This window comes from Aspergillus costaricaensis (assembly GCF_003184835.1).
Source record: "Aspergillus costaricaensis CBS 115574 unplaced genomic scaffold BO79scaffold_13, whole genome shotgun sequence".
NCBI classification, from domain to species: Eukaryota; Fungi; Ascomycota; class Eurotiomycetes; order Eurotiales; family Aspergillaceae; genus Aspergillus; species Aspergillus costaricensis.
This window is the reverse complement of record NW_020291813.1, coordinates 145,349-162,093: the sequence shown is the minus strand read 5'-3', so window position 1 is coordinate 162,093 and position 16,745 is coordinate 145,349. Positions and strand designations below refer to the sequence as shown.

The following is a 16,745-nucleotide window of genomic DNA, read 5'->3' as shown; positions in this document are numbered from 1 at the left end:
CGTTGTTCCCGGAGCCGTTGTTGCTTCCAGAACCATTGTTGCCTCCAGAGCCGTTGTTACTTCCAGATGGATCATTGTTTCCAGAACCATCATTGCTTCCAGAGCCATTGCTTCCAGAGCCATCATTACCATCAGAACTGCCGGAGCCATCGTCGTCATCATCACAGCCTCCGCCGGAAACCTGATCAGTGGCTCCAACATCTCTCTTTTGAGAACAACCGCCTCCAAGAGCCAAAAGCCCAACAGACTGCTCTTCCTGTATACCAGTCAGCACAACATGAACAGCAATATATACCGTAAGGGTGAACGTGCAGTTGCGGGAGCCCTGGCCTGTAACTCAACAGGGTGAGCTCCAACCGGGGAGGCAAATAGCGAAGCACTCGATAGTGCCAGAGCCAAGATGGCGGTGTGTGTATGAGAAGGCATTGTGTCTAGGGAGCAATAGATTCAAATCGAAGATGTAGACAGGAATGTTCGTTTTACTTGAAACTGGAGGCCTCGGTGGAGACCAGAAAAATCTCAAGACGAATTCGAAGCTGAGGCGTAAATGTGACCGGGATTAGTTACAAGTCTCTCGATTTATAGCATTTTTCTAAAGACCTACAATATATCGTGATGGTGCCAAGATTTCCCGAAACGGCTTGAACAGACTAGGTGAAGCAACGTCCCAGGAGATTTTTGTCACACAGTCAATGGCTACTAGTCGATCTGATTCGAGATATAGATGTACCCTTAATTCGATTAACTGGACCTCCGTGCACACTTTAGGTCCCCATGCAGCGCCGCTAGCTTGGACCCAGAGGCGTGTGTGGGCTAAAGTTACATGGTGTAGGAGGGTTACCCACACACCAATCCAAAGTAGTCGACACCACTCAGAATAAGCTTGTGATAAGAGCTTGGCACAATAGGCCTAGCTCTGGGCCCTAAGTGTACGAGAACATTTTGCCACTGTGTCGGCTCTAATCTCCAGTCCCACATGATTGGATGAGTGCTGTTAACATCTTAGACGGGGATGGGTCCCGGGAGAACGGTAGCATTCTTTGCTATTGCTTGTGTAACAGGCATCGCCAATCAATCGCACCTCCTCTACTGGGAGGTTCAGACCTTCTCCTTGTGGCGCAATGAGAGAGTCGAAAAGGTCGTACAAGACCGAGGGGTATGACTGTCTATATTATATGGTATTATAGTGAGTGTGTTGCATCGATCACTATCCCACCCGATGCCAATGTATAGCAGTGTTCTGGTCCCGGAGACGTCGCCTTGAGGTTGCCTTGCTGGCAGTTTCTATGGAAATTTGCTGGAAGAATCCCTGGGTGGCCCCCCGTCTGCCCCGTCTGCCCCGATTTAGTAAGGCTGATGGTTGCAAAATGCGGATAAGCCAGCATTCTTAACTTAATCCGGGAAGTTTTCTCCGTAGGCGATTTAGGTCACGACGGGTGTGCTCCCTCATATTGGTAGTATAACTGCGAAAGTGATGACGAGTAGAGAGTAGTTGACGAAGGGAAAGCATACGTTAGAGTCATTTTAGCAACAAAATCAGTGGGAGAAGTTGTGGACGAGAATGAAGTTTTTGGGTGGGTGGTTGGAGAATAGTAACTAGTAGTTGCTAGAGAGAGGAGTTAAGTACTAGTACTCCGTAGTTAGCAGTAACAAGGTTCACCGGGAAGGAGCGACTCCGACTGGCTTCCCCGCATGGCTTCAACTCGGCCAACTTCTTTCTCTCTGCACTCTATCGCCTCGCCCTCCCTTCACTCACCCCCATTCAGACACCCTTATCGCTGATACTGTAATCTTACAACCACAGTCATGGCCTCTCTTCTCAAGAAACCTTTGAAGCTGGCTCTAGTCCAACTGGCCGCAGGTGCGTACGATTGCTATCTCACCCCGTCCCCACCTCCCCTCGCTCTCTCCCAAGCTGGTCCGAATCGAATGCTGAGAATTGATGGTCTTTAGGCGCCGACAAGACAGTAAATCTTGCGCATGCTCGCTCCAAGGTTCTTGAAGCTGCTAAAGCTGGTGCCTCTCTTATCGTCCTTCCGGAATGTTTCAACTCCCCCTACGGTACCCAATACTTTCCCAAGTACGCCGAGACATTGCTTCCTTCCCCACCCACCCAAGAACAGTCCCCCTCCTACCATGCGCTTTCGTCCATCGCCGCAGAAGCCAAGGCCTACTTGGTGGGTGGTAGCATTCCGGAACTTGAGCCGGCCACGAAAAAGTACTACAACACCTCGCTGGTCTTCTCCCCCACCGGTGCCTTGATTGGAACCCACCGCAAGACTCATCTCTTCGATATCGACATCCCCGGCAAGATCACCTTCAAGGAGAGCGAGGTCCTGTCCCCAGGTAACCAGTTGACCGTGGTAGATCTGCCGGACTATGGTAAAATTGGACTGGCTATCTGCTACGATATTCGCTTCCCAGAGGCCGGCATGATTGCGGCTCGGAAGGGCGCCTTCATGCTCGTCTACCCGGGCGCTTTCAACACCACCACCGGTCCGCTGCACTGGTCGCTGTTGGCTCGGGCTCGCGCCGTTGATAACCAGGTGTATGTGGCTTTGTGCAGTCCTGCTCGAGACATGAGCGCTTCGTACCACGCCTACGGTCACAGCTTGGTTGTGGATCCGAGCGCGAATGTGCTGGCCGAGACAGAGGAGAAGGAAGATATCATCTACGCGGACCTGGATAACGAGACCATCCAGAACACGAGGAAGGGTATTCCAATCTACACGCAGCGGCGATTCGATCTGTACTCGGACGTGAGTGCCGATAACAAATAGCGCTGAACCTCGCATTGAGTGCGACGAATTGAGCTACGAGCCAGTCATAGCCTAGAATGTAAATGAACGACTTACGAACCTAGTCCGCGACCGTTGAAATGGAAAGAGCGCGATAGTACACAGTAACTAAGAGTAGGAGAGCATGTAAGCAAGCCTGAAGCGGGATCATTTGTTGCCTCAGGCAATGACATAGTTAGCTGCGGGAAGGTACTCACGTGCTGGTAAAATGGACGAATCAGAGTGCGCACAGGCGATAAGCGAGCCGCACTGGAAAACCCACCAGCACTGCGAAAAAACACCATCTCGAAATCTCCTCATCCTTGACAGTCGACGACCACTGCAGCCCACGACAGCCGACACTTCTGTCCCTCATTCAGTGAGTGAGATCTCTCCGCAGATTTGCTTGAACTTCTTATTCTCTCCGCGAGAATTACCCCATCCTAACATTATCACCTCAACCACAGAAATGTCCGCCCCCGTCAAGACCGGCAAGAAGACTCGCTCGGCCATCGCCGACGTTGTCACCCGCGAGTACACCATCAACATGCACAAGAGAGTACGTTGAACACAGCCAAAACATCTGCACTTGAGATTCATCACAATTCGACTCTACCTGCGAGCGATTTCCGCGGAACCTCGAAAACATGGAGGCAATTGGACGGAGAACAAAAAAAAAGACAAAGCGGGAGTCCGAATCCTCGTTTCCTCCTCCCACCTCTACCACTCCCGAACTCGAGGAATACGAGTGAAGAAGGAGAGGTTTAGGGCGAGAGAGCCCACCGCACCTGTCTGAAAAACTACATGTGTGGAGGAACAATCAGGAACCAGATTGTTGAGGAAGATGAAGAAGAAGAAGAAAACCCATAAAAAGAAGAATTAGTTTGATGAAGTCCACCTCTATGGCCGCATTTTCGCAAAGCAAAAATCTCCAAAATCACATCTACCAGATGGCATTCGGGCGGAAGACTAATATTCGTTCTTTTTTTGGGTATAGATGCACGGTGTTTCCTTCAAGAAGCGTGCTCCTCGTGCTATCAAGGAGATCCGCGCTTTCGCTACCCGTGCTATGGTTAGTTCTCCCTCCCCACCCCTATAACCCAAGTACATATCACCTAACGCATACCCTCAATCGAACAGGGTACCACCGACGTCCGTGTCGACCCCCAGCTCAACAAGAAGGTCTGGGAAGCCGGTGTCAAGGGCGTCCCCTACCGTCTCCGTGTCCGCATCTCCCGCAAGCGTAACGACGAGGAGGGCGCCAAGGAGAAGCTCTACTCCTACGTCCAGGCTGTCAACGTCAAGGATGTCAAGGGTCTTCACACCGCCGTTGTCGATGAGGAGTAAATTTACTCTTCATTGATTACATAAAAAACAAACATCATGTATCTTATTCCCCCTAAAAGAAAATGGAAGCCCTGATTCTTTGCAAGCTTGACGGGTTCTCTCCTTTTTTTTTAATTATTCATGATGGATGATGCAACGGGACGGGGTTCGGCTTTTTGGAAGAGATCAATAAAAAAATTCCAAAATCTCCTTCCATTTTTCTTTAGTACTATATCAGTAGAAGTACGTAGGGTGATTGATCGACAGTGTTATCGTAGTAGTAGTAGTAGATTGGAGTCTTGAGGTGGAGGACTGTGGGCTATCAGCTACGTACCATGTCTTAATTTTTCCTAAGCATGGTGGTAGTTCGTGGTGGTAGTGGGGCACATACTTACATACCATACCTTATGCCGTAGTAAGTAGTATCAGTCATGGCAGTTGTACGGGTCACAAATTTTCCACCCGCCAATAATAATACTACAGAAGAGAAATCCAGATGTGAAAGAATTTTATTATAATTCTTTAGATAAAATATAAACATGAACAAATGGCAATATCGGACTTCGGAAGCACAATACCATTTCGCAAAGAAATAATATGTTAATAATAATAAGAATAAAAACCAGATTCTTCGAATTCCCACTCGCTATGCTAGATGCGCCGGTTTTCTGGTTGGGCAGACAGAGAGTAAGAGTAACAAACGACGCTACCGAAGATGCAGCCGCAGCAATCAAGTTGCACGATGTGAAAGAAAAAGAAAAAGAGAATCATTTTTACTTACACAGGTTCTCGAAAAGTCGGGGAAGAAGGGATGATTGAAGTGTCTGAAGGGTAGAAGTGAAGGGAGAAGATGAAAGAGACACCAATCTTCAGAGACAAGTTCCCGGTGAGATGATCAGAGGGAAGGAATAATCACAGATGTCCGTCTGTTTATTCGGGCGGCAGACAGCCGATCATCTTTGATCGGCCTGTCATAGATAAGAAAAGACAATAACAGTAGCTGCAAGGCCGGATGATTCAATTCCAACGGACAAAAGGGAGAAGGGCGTTGACCTAAAACGGCGCAGGGTGGAGGGTCTTCTGATGCAGAAAAGGAAGTTGATATAAAACAGAAATCAAGCGAGAAAAAGCACACCATAATACATCGCCACTTTAGACGCCTGCAAAGTCCATCAAGTAAATTCAGTCGCATATCCTATGTACCGCATCTAGTCGTAGTAATCAAAGTGTGCAGTACTCAGTTCTTTGTTTCTTCCATGGATTTGCAGAGGCGCTCAGCATCCGCATTCGTTTTGACCCGCAGGGCCCACATCTGAGGAGGGCCTTCGGATTGAGGGACAAGGAATTGGACGCTGTTCTTCGCCACGGAGTATCGAATCTCTTTCATCAAGCGCGTGTTCAGAATAACCTTGCCGCTCGGGTCTGCCCGGACGACAATCCGCCCACGAGAAGTGGTCCGATCCTTCAAAACGCGAAGGAATCCAACGCCTTGGCTCTCCCACCCTGCGCCGGTTGTATGTTTCATGGCACGGGCCCGGCTCTCCGTCACAAGATCTTCGTTTTCCTCGCCGGCGCCGCCCCGCGTGAGATCAACCTGAGGCAGGGACTCGGCGCCATCACCGTCTCCCGACTCTTCTGCTCCCGTGTCCGATGCACCTCCGGGGGTGGTGGAACGACTGGCAGCGGCAGAAGTAAGTGTGGAAGGAGCAAAGACAGACGGCGACGACTGCCCCGGCGTACCAAAGGTAAACCCAAGCGATGGTTGGGCGTCCTTGGAAGTAGATGATTTGTTTAGGGAAGGCGGTGCTCCGAACAGATTGGAGAATGGCTTGGGCGCCTCAGGTGCCGGTGTTGCCGACCCAGAGTCCGGCTTTGACGACGAAGCGCTGGCAGAGTCGCTGGCAAACTTAATCGGAGAATCGGGCTTCCAGGTGTTATCCCCAGTCGACTTAGTAGCGCTTTGGGCTGCATTGAAGATGGACGGGGTGCTGTTTCCCGAGCCAGACAAGGGTGTACCAAAGATGCTGCTGGTTGTGCTCGGTGCGCCAAAGAGGTTGGTCGTCGCGGGCTTCGCCGCAGCTTGGTTGGACTCGCCACTGCTGGCTGGGGTGAGGGAGGTGGGAGTGTTAAAGGGAGATGAGAAGTTGGAGGACCCGAAGAGACTCGAAACATTACCCTTTTGCTCCTCTTCACCCTGGCGCTTGGGTTTTCCGTCCTCACCATACTGAACGCGATCGAAAAGGCTGCGACCACCAGCTTCGGGCTCCTTGGCTGGGGACTCGGCAGATTCAGACTTCTTGTCAGCTGAACCAGCATTATCCGTCGCATCGTCGGACTCGTCGCCAGGAGTAGAGGCTTCCTCGGTGTCATCCGCATCGTTGTCATTGTCGTTGTCTTCGGCCTCAGATGGAGTCGCCGACAGATGACCAAAGATATTGTTCGACTTGACTGCAGCGTTGTTTTGGCTTGAGAAGACGGTGCCAGCGCCGGGGGTGGTGGAAGAGGATTCCTCTGCCTTCTTTGCAGGAGACTCGTTGCTCTCATCTTCAAAAACGAAGCCTTTACCAGGGACGAACTTTGCACGCTTCTGGGTTTGAGTCCCAAACTGCTCTTTCTTTTTCCGTTGCTCCTCAGCGTCACGACGTTCCCACTCGGCTTCGTCTTCTTCCTCCGAGTCAAAGTCCTCGGCCTTGCGCTTCTCTTTCTCCTTCTCGGCATCCTCAAAAGACCGGGCCTTGAACTGGGCAAAGAAGTCTGTGCCACCTGCAGAGCCTGTGGAAGAGCCGTCACTGGAGGTAGGCTTCAGTACAAAGGGGTTCTTGGGAGCGGTTCCAGGTGCGGCTGATGCTGAGGTAGCACTAGACATGGACGAGGAGAAAAGCGAGGTGGAAGCCGAACCCTTCGAAGTCGAATCTGAAACAGAGAACAGAGGTTTGGCGGGTGCCGTAGTTGGCGTAGTAGAGAACAGAGCGGGTTTAGTAGCTTCGGGGGTGGTCGGCTTGGTCACGGCAGGTTCAGGCTTGTCAGCCTCGGTCTTGGACTTCGAGAATGACTGAGCAAATATGTTTGCAGTGCTGGAGTCTCCGTTCGCGCGCTTAGCAGGGCTGTTGCCATCGCCTTCATCGATTGACTTTCTCTTGGCATTTGCCGGAGAGGCCTGGCTTGTGCCAAACGCCTTGAACGGTGTGGAGCTTTGTGCGGTAGAGTTCTCCTTGGGTGTGTCAGCCTTTTCGGTTGGGATACTAAATGGCCGAGCTTTCTTAGTTGCAACAGCATCCTCAGTTTCGCCTGATGCCTTGCGCTTTGAACCAACGGAAGCGCCAAGGGTGGCGCGAACACGCATGTAAAACTGAACAGCGGTGTCGAAGTTCTGACTCGAGGGGTCCAATTTAGCTAGTTCGCGCTGGAAGCACTCGTTCAGTGTGCGCATGCGATAAAGCATCTCAGCATCTTCGGAAGTTTTCTTATCCGTTGTCCTCTCTGCCAGTTTCGGAGTCTGCATCTGTCCAAAAGTAGACGGTGCGGTGTTTCCATTGGTGAAAACTGGAGGTGTGGACTTGGCACCATTGACCTTGACGGCACTATCAGCGGGAGCAATAGAAGTTGAAGCCACCGTTGCTTGAGTCTCCGTGGCGGGAGCCGGTGATGCTGCAGGTTTGGGTGAGAAAAGATTGGAGGTTTGGGAGAAACCACCACTTGAAGGGGTAAAAGACACTGTACCAGGGGTGGCCTGCTTTTCCAGTTCGCTCGTCTTTGCTGCATCGTTGGGAGCACTTGGCTTGGAAAAAAGACCCTGGAAAGGTGTGGAAGAGGAGGGAAGGGGCTGCTGCTCGCCTGCAGGTTTGCTCGGAGTAGCCGGCTTCGCAAACAAGCCACCAAAGGGGTTTGCTGGCGCCTTCGTCTGTTCCGAGTCTGCAGTTGCAGGTGGCTTAGGCTCAAAGAGATTCTTCGTAGACGAAGTCTGGAACAAACCAGTCGAAGGAGCAGCCGGAGCTGGAGAGGCAGTGGCATCGCTCTTGGCAAACAGAGAGCCTGGTGTAGTAGTTGATGCAGAGAACTGGAATGGAGATTTAGGCTGCGACTCGGCAGGCTTTGGCTCTTCCTTCTTCTCTTCGATGGGCTTTTGCGATGTCGAGGGCGTGGTTTGGAAGAGGTTCGATGACTGGAAAGGATTCTGGAATGGCGTAGAGGGCTTCGCGGGCGAAGCAGCGCCGAATAATGAGGATGATGCCGGAGCAGCGGTGGTCGCAGCAGGCGCGGCGGGTGTCGAAGCAGAAGGGGTAGGGGTGGCAGCGCCGCCAAACAATGATGTTGAAGGGGTGGTTGCCTTGAAATCAAAGACGGGCTTGGAGGGTGTCTCTGCCGCCGACGAAGCAGATGCGCCAAACAATGAAGTGCTTCCAGCGCCCGCAAAGCTAGGCTGAGCCGGAGGAGCGCTACTAAAGATGGACGGTTTCTCCTGAGAACCGCTACCCTTTGCATCAGGGGAAGTTTGCATCGAGTCATCGCCACTAAAAGCTGAGGATTGACCGAATGGGGACGGCTTCTTCACGCTAGACTGCCCGAAGAGATTCGTTGAAGGCGTACTAGCAGCAGCCGCATTGTTTTGGCCGAATATGCTTCCTGAGGCGGGAGTAGCCGCACCAGAGGCAGAAGGGCCATTGTTTGTGCTGGCGCCGAAGAGGCCACCCGTGCTAGCGTTCGATTGGGATGATGTGCCAAATATTGAGCCTGAAGGCAACGGCTGCTGAGCGGGGGATTGGCTTCCACCCGGAGGAATGTTAAACATTGAGCCCTGAAAGCCCGAGAAGCTGGCCGGTTTAGATGACTGGTCGGAAGTAGTAGTGTTCATACTGGCGAATGGATTGCTAGCCGAGCTTGTACCGCCAAAGGATGAAGAGAAATTGAAGGAAGAAGAGGAGCTTCCACCCCCTCCAGAGCCAAAAGCAAATGGAGTGCCTCCGTTCTGGCTGGGTGCCGAACTAGCTCCTGGAAAACTTTGGTTCTGACTCTGGCCGAAAGTAAATCCGTTGGAGGCTGGCTGGGAACTAGCGGGTGTGGATGAGACTGTGTTAGGGTCGATGGAAGCGAAAGGGCCTCCGCCGAACGACGGCGCGGGAGCACTCGGGGCAGCACTGTTGGGACGACGCCTCCGAACGTCTTTGATTCTAATAACAGGGTTAGCAACGAGATGGTGATTGGTTGACGTGCAAAGGAGATTGATGAGCGAGATGATAAGATAAAGCATGAGGTGGAGTGGTATGAACGTGTGGAGAAGGCGAAGTGTTAGATGAAAAGAGAATACACAAGTAAGGGAAAAAGAAAATAGAAAGTGACGGGAGATCAAGGTCAAGCCCTGTTTTCAACACGCGTCCCAGTAACTTTGGAGGCTGCAGGACAAGTGAATGATTGCATGCATGAGATTGGCCGTAAAGGTCGGTCTACATCCACTTACTTTCTGTTCGCAAGCTGCGCCGCGGTTGCCCGCTGCGGCTTATCGTCCGGTGTGCTCGACATGTTGAATGCAAATAGATCGCTGTCCTTGTCCCCTTGAGGGCCCTGGGCCGATCTCTTAGACATCTATAGTTGAGCCCCCGATGTCTTCAGCGGCGAGATCCTCGATGTTTTTCAGACAGTAGTTGACTTCAGCCCCTTCTTGTGTGTCCGGTTTCACCCCTTAAGGACCGTGCGGCATGCACAGTGTACAATTATTCACTGCGTACAGATGATATCCGGGGACGGCAGTTGACCTCTCGAGTCCGTCCGGTAGGATCTGTGCCCGTAGCTCCAGAGACTCCTAAAGGCACGTCGGTTGATATACGGGGTCTCTTAAACAAGTTGGTGTGAATGGATCCGCGAGCCAAGCGATCAACGTATTCCGCGCAGGTGTCGTATCGAAGAATCGCGAGTGATTTGGTCAGAATCGGTGAATTATCCAAACATAGACCTGTCCAGGAAGTGAGGGCAGGTTATGGCGCGATCGTCTGGTGAAAGAGTCGCGCAGCGCGAAACTAGCGAGGCCACGAGACCAAAACGGGATCAAGGGAGGAGGGAAGGGAGTTGAAAGGCAGAGCAGTGAACGTTAGGTACTGCTAGATGTAGTGATGAGGAGGCGCGGCTCCATTCGATGCGCTCTGCCTTGGTGAAGATGGGGGGATGTGCTCAAGTGAGCTTCTATTTTTTAGCCTTGAAGCGTCGGCTCGCGACTTTTGCCGGCAAAGAGGGAAGGTTGCTGGCAGAAAAAATTACGGTCACGTGATACCTATGCAAGGTGACATCTTGGCGGGATGACATAAAGGCGCTTTCGCTTTTTTTACGTGCCCCAGGCGAGGCGACCTTGAGCCATGGTCGACCAGGATCTTGCTTAGCAAAGAGTCTCTCTACTAGGTTAGCCGGCGGCCAGTATCATAATGATGATGATGGGGCTCTTTGGCTCTGAAGGGGTTCTTTCTTTTGTTCTGCAAACCCCCATCCATGTCTTCCGCATTCTGTATTATTACGATAATTACACAGACATCCTGAAGAGCAGGCGGCATGTCAAACGGTACCCTTACGGGGGTATTATGATTTCTTCCCACTTCGGGTCACCCGCAACCCTTTCACCTTCTGGTTTCCATGGCAGGTTCCCTCATTCTCGCAGCTGCAGGGCGTGCCGTTTACGCAGCACGGATAGTTGACACCTACATGTGTCTATTTAATTGATATTCTCGATGGTCAGAGAGTGCCGATCTTATTCTCGCTATATTTAGTGAACTAAATATTTGGTGAGGGTACTAACATAGGAGTAATAGTAAGTAAGTATAGTGTAGTACTATGGCAGTGCGACCACTGCTTCGGCAAATATATACTTCATCGGCATGACGTGACCACTCAGCACAGTTTGGATTTCAGCAAACGGAAAACCACCGTGATAAAAGCCCGATAACGGAGTGTAGATTGACGTGACAAAACATGGCCATAAATTCAAAATTTGCCCTTTCTCCGAAATTGTCTCTTCCTCACCCTAGTTGTAATTCCTAATCATCATACAGCTTTGGTGAGCACTAGAAGCAACTGACTGAAATGACGTCGCAGCATTCTTAAGCCTACCCCCTAGCACATAGATAGTCCTTGACGAAATACACGAGCAGTGCCCAGTGACCTACAGTAAAAGATACCAAATGGTAAATAGAAAGAATATAATAACAGCAGTGTTTCACTGTCGATGTTTCAACTGTAGCAAAAAAATAACGAGCAAAAAATCGGGTATCTATAGCTTGGCCTTGCCCTGTGCCTTCTTCAGGACGGGCTCCATCTTGGTCGCCTTCATAATGTTGCCCTTAATCTTAAGCTTTCCACCCATAAAAAGTCTCTGAGCGTTGGCCTTGCCGCTTACGAGGGCAGTGAAATCAGCATCCGAAAGGGAAAGAGTCACTGCAATAACATCGAAGTCTCATCAGTATCGAATTCATTATCTGATGCAGAAGTTGATTGAACTCACCATCAGCCTTTCCTCCCTCGGGAGCAGCACCCTTGCCCACGACACCCTTGTCCTTGAGATCGAGATACCAGCTCTCTTCTTGGCCCTTGTCGTTCTTGATGTTGAAAGCGACGACCGCCTTAGCCTTGTTGATGGCCTCTTTGCGCTCGGCAGCATCAGCCTGTAGAGTCGAGTTGATGGCGTCGAAGGCGGCAGAAGAAGGGAAAGCGTCTGTAAGGGTGTCAACAAGGATCAGCCACAGCTCATGATTAGGATGGCGACCAGAGGATAGACGTACCGTTCTTGAGAGACATGGTGAGTATGAGAGGAGATAGAAAGGGTTCACAGACAATGAACGAAGAGGTAAGGAGTGAGTAAGTTTTGATGTAACCAGAAGAAGTCAGACAGGCTATCACCGAGGAGGGACCGGAGTTATATAATAATAGCAGCGCTGGACCCCGGGGGTTGCTTATTATTGCGGCGAGAGCTTCCCCGGAGAGTTCGGGCGACGGAACATGTGAAATGGAGGCGGTCGCGGCACGCTTGGACCGAGGCTGTCCACTACTAACTAACTGTAGAATAATTACTAGTCAGTCAGCTAGCCAGTCTTTCTTGCTGATAAACTCTCAACGACCCAACACCTTTCTCGGTCTCGGAGATCTACATACATCTTTACTCCGTTACCGCTTCCCCATATGGTTGTTTTAAGTAACCTGACCGAGGACCATTTTGCAAGTCGGATACTGATACCCACATGCAAGCGATCCTGTCTCGTGTGACTTGGCGCTCTCACACATCCACCCATCATTGTCCGCGGGATCGCCACAAATGATCTCATTTGTTCCCGCCTCAGGCAGTTTTCTACTCACTTGGCAATACCAGGGTTTCTACACAGTATACAATTTGAGACGCAAATACAATCATTCGTTTCCTAAAACCAACTAATCTCTAACCCGTATCCATTCTACCAAACTCGGCACGGCAACTCTTACTGATCGCCGCAATACAAAGGCTTCCAGACATCGCCTTTCGTGGCCCAACTTCATTCACACGTAACCGAGTTACGCTTCTTACGCCGCACAGTGAGCTTTGTGGTCACGGGTGGCAGCTGGAAACGGCCCCATCCTACATGATTATTGGTCAACACTGTCTCCTGCTTATAATGAATACCCATCAGCGGAACTTACTGTGAATCTTAGGACGCACTAAGATAGGCTGAATGTCATAGTTTAGTAGCATCTCCGCGATGAACACCTTGAAAATGTGGGCGAAGATAAAGCGTCCAGGGCACTGCCGACGACCGTGACCGAAGACCACATACTCATCGCTGGGTGTGGTCATCGAACTCTCACGTCTCTCGCTTTCAGATGCATTCTCGGTGTAAAATCGGTAGGGATTGTATCTATCCGCCTCCGGATAAAATTCCTCATCCCGGTGGAGGGCATACTGGGGGATCCCAACCTTTGTCCCGTAAGGCAGGAAAAGACCGTTCGCAAGAGTGACACCATTGGGGGCGATAACCTGCATTGTAAGTGAGACCATGAAGTGAAAAAGGGGAAAGTAAGAATTTCGTGCATACCTTTCTCGTCGGGCTGGCAGCGTTAATGCCGTTCAACCGGAGGCTCTCTTTCACAGCACTGTCCAGCAGTGCAGCCCTTTCCAGGTCCTTTGCCGTCCAGTCCCCACTTGAACTACCAGCAATGCTCTCAACTTCTGCTCTGAGATCGTTGACAAGATTCTCATCAACCGGATCACTCAGAATATCGAGAAGAACACTTGTAGCAGACACTGCAGTCGTGTGTACGCCCGGGAAATTGATCATGAAGATTCTATATGATAGCCACATGGACGTGGCTTCCATCGGCCATTTGCTGCGAAGTCCGGCCCGAATGAGCAGGTCCAGCAAGCTATCCTGAGGGAAAGTCAGCACTAGTTCGAAAATTGTGGGCAGGGTACTCACCATAGACTTTAGTATTTCCTCTTGGGCTTCGGGATCCGTCTGCTTTTGCTGCTCTTTGATCTTGGACTCAATAATAGGCTCCATGCGCTTGTGAAAAATCACCTCGAAGTATCTATTGACCATTCCTACAATGGGCCCGATGACTCTGAGAGAAGATTAGAACCCCAGTGAATACGATTAGTGTGGATATACGTACGGGTGAAGGAAAGATGGAAATGCTTTTATGATACTGGCCCCAAAGACGATGGCGTCCGAGCAATGTGCCATGGCATTCAAAAGAGTCTCGTCATCGCTATGTCCTGGTCCAATCGCAAGCACATTGATCATCCGCGACGCCATCTTCTCCATTGCACAGTACAAGTTGATCTCGACCCATCTGTCTGAATCTTCGCCCCAGAGGTCTGCCAGACATGCTCGGGCTTCCTCAGCCAGTGACCTTGCAACCGTGTCCGTCTTGAGGGTTTCCGTCAGATCTTTACTGATGAGCTTGACATAGAAGTCATATTTATTGGCAAAGGCCAGCGGCCAGCTGGTGTACTTCAGTTGAAAAAAGTCAGTAATATAAGCTTTGAAGCTGTATTCATTTTCTTTCGAAAACAGGACGTGCTTGGCCAGGTCTTTTGGAAGAAGAACTTCATCGCCCTCAGCTACGCTGGGCAGCACGAATGGTTTCTGATGTTTGGAGTACTAGATAACAATGATATCAGCAAGAAAGACATGCTTCAGAGGCGTGCCACCAACCTTCTGATAACCCTCGCGAATGAAGCTTATGGGGTTGACGCCAACGAAACGCTCCACAGCACGCCCTAGGAGACTCTTCCTGTTCAGAGCCCGAGGAATGTCATTAGGAACCGGCGAAGTCTCGAAGAGTTTCATGACAAGACACACGCCGACGCCTATGATGCCTATGACGAGCCAGGAGGCGGTGCTGATTCCGAGAAACATGTCTTTTCGTTTGGGATGTGTAATCGATCCTTCAGACTAAGATTAAAACGCCCATTTACCGGATTGGATTGGTCGATACTATAGAGTGATCGCTACGTACAGGCACACCCTTTATGTACTCACAAACATAAGACAACTCTATGGTTTTTGACACATCATAGGCTGCTTCCAGGATTTATCCTATCGATCAATGTATGGGAGCTCTGGAGAGAGCAGGCATATTCAGTTACAAAAGGGCCAACCAACCTTGGCACCGGAGGGCCCCGGTCCATCGACCCTAGGTTGCTCAAAATATTAACAACGCCTGGATAAAAGTTACCGACCAATGAGATACTGGACTGGCTGAACTTTTCCAGCTACCATGAATTAGGTAAACTATAACAGTCAGGTTTACGGGGAGCTATATACTCCTGTCAAAGTCGAAGTGCTTCGGCCTGCATACTCAATGCCATTGGATTGACAATCAGAGGCCAACCCTAAAGCTGTGAATAATGAATCGCCGGGTCACTGCACAAGACCTCCAGCCATTCTAAAATCTTCGGATTGCAAAATCAGAGACCAACTGTTGACTGTCAACGTAGATCCACCTGCTATGAGACGAGAAAACCTTATGCGTCACATATGAGGCATGTCCCCGCAATGCGATGTCCGACCCATTGTAGCAAGGTTTTAAGGCATCCCACATCCATATGTGACTACCCATCCTTCTCTACGACTGGATCCACTGCACCATGTGGTGGTCACGATCATAATCGGGAGCAACCGAGATAATTGGCCCAGTGAGCCCCTTGCCGGTGTGGATCAGCTCGGGCCTGGAGGGTATGGGTGGGTAAGTATGGCTGTAGCACACGGCCACTCGGCCGGAGAGCAGAAACTGCTAGCATCTAGTCCTTTTACTTTGCATATTCTTCGAGAACTACTAGACTACCCCAGACTGGATTCCTGTTAGTCTGATTTCGAAATGCAACCTAGCAGCAAGCGGGCGTGATTGAAACCTAGGACTCGCGAGTCTATTACTAGGATGATTCAGAGATGTCGCCTTTCGTCGTGTTGTTGATGGTTCTGATTCGCGCATAATGTCTGTGCATAACTTCCTGCTGTTATCTGGGCTGTCCAGCTTGACAAGGATACCGGCTTTATTCTGACATGGGCTGCATATAGCATGCGTATAAGATCGCTGCGGCGCACTGCCTTGGGACGACCGACTATGTCCGAAGGCGCTTCTTGTTCATCTCGTACTTTCGACTGTATCGGGGTTGTCCAGCTTGTCTCGTCTCAAGGCTCAGACGATGTTCCTATGATAGTAACTACTTTCGTGCAAGACTATTTTGATAGATGATACCCTGTCGAGAGATTTACTGTAGTCAGGCGCTATCTGATCTGATCCTTTGCTATCTCTGCTGTCTACGTGGCAGATTCTTACCCCTGCCAACACTATCTTGAGATCTAACTATGTCTTTTACATACCAGCGAATAAGTCCCTGCCTATGTCTTGGACTATCCCATAGGCAGTCAGAAGTAAACACTGCCAAAACCTTGTCGACAGCCCTTTTGACTGCATTTCATTCCAATTTGCTTTCATAATTGGTCAGTACTTCTACTTCGTCTCGAGGCAGGAGTAGTCACATATGAGAGTTGTCTCAGACTTATGGTGTAAGCCTGCAGGAAAAGTTCGATGGACGGATAACAGCGAGACGTAGAGATCATTACTCCTGCCCTTCAGCTCCATAAGGAACTTCCCCAAAGATAGGCAGAACTACAAGATGGGAAGTTTCGAGCATCGCTTACCACCTTTCCCCTTAACTTCCCACCTCATGAAGTAAGATGATCAAGGTAGATTCCACGTCGCCTTGACTATGGTGTCTCAGAACCTTTAAATCCACGGTCCTGCTCGCTGAGACATCTCTTTCCAGTCTCATCCATCTCATCTTGACTCTACCTCGTGAATTGACCCGATTGCTTATCGCTGCCTACAGCACCACGCATAACCATGGCCCTTGAAATGATAGTGATTATCTTCTTGCTTCTTGGTTTGGTCTGGTGGTTCATTCAGTCGACTTTGTTCGACCCTTTCCGGTCGGATTAGATATGTCTAGATCAATCTGACATACACTTCCATATAGACATAACAATATATGTGAAGCTTTGAGTCTTCTGCCTACCTTCTAGCAGCATAATCACTGAAGAGCTTGCCTCTAGTCGTATCCTTCAATATGAGGGCTGATTTGATTTCTTCTGAGACAGCATAGATTGACATGATATAGACATATCCATCATG

At 50.2% G+C, this 16,745-nt stretch overlaps 3 protein-coding genes across 3 annotated transcripts; 1 reads left to right on the top strand and 2 right to left on the bottom strand.

Annotated features, from left to right (window-relative positions):
• The first annotated feature begins 1,738 nt into the window (after window positions 1-1,738).
• On the top strand, window positions 1,739-4,230 carry BO79DRAFT_244924 (carbon-nitrogen hydrolase). The gene is made up of 6 exons (XM_025685426.1): window positions 1,739-1,861; window positions 1,954-2,759; window positions 3,108-3,156; window positions 3,245-3,336; window positions 3,775-3,849; window positions 3,918-4,230. Exons 1-6 carry the CDS (start codon window positions 1,807-1,809, stop codon window positions 4,122-4,124), a joined length of 1,284 nt encoding a protein of 427 aa, XP_025540297.1. The 5' UTR covers window positions 1,739-1,806; the 3' UTR covers window positions 4,125-4,230.
• A 6,803-nt stretch (window positions 4,231-11,033) lies between these two features.
• Window positions 11,034-12,014, bottom strand: BO79DRAFT_208720 (SCP2 sterol-binding domain-containing protein). The gene is made up of 3 exons (XM_025682454.1): window positions 11,861-12,014; window positions 11,584-11,793; window positions 11,034-11,516 (listed from the first exon to the last, which is right to left on the bottom strand). The coding sequence occupies exons 1-3, from the start codon at window positions 11,874-11,876 to the stop codon at window positions 11,353-11,355; spliced, it is 390 nt and encodes a 129-aa protein (XP_025540296.1). The 5' UTR covers window positions 11,877-12,014; the 3' UTR covers window positions 11,034-11,352.
• A 590-nt stretch (window positions 12,015-12,604) lies between these two features.
• Window positions 12,605-14,467, bottom strand: BO79DRAFT_145574 (cytochrome P450; the record flags this gene model as incomplete). Its single annotated transcript, XM_025678424.1, has 6 exons — window positions 12,605-12,687; window positions 12,750-13,083; window positions 13,142-13,474; window positions 13,523-13,667; window positions 13,719-14,209; window positions 14,264-14,467. 6 exons carry the CDS (start codon window positions 14,465-14,467, stop codon window positions 12,605-12,607), a joined length of 1,590 nt encoding a protein of 529 aa, XP_025540295.1.
• Window positions 14,468-16,745: the final 2,278 nt, after the last annotated feature.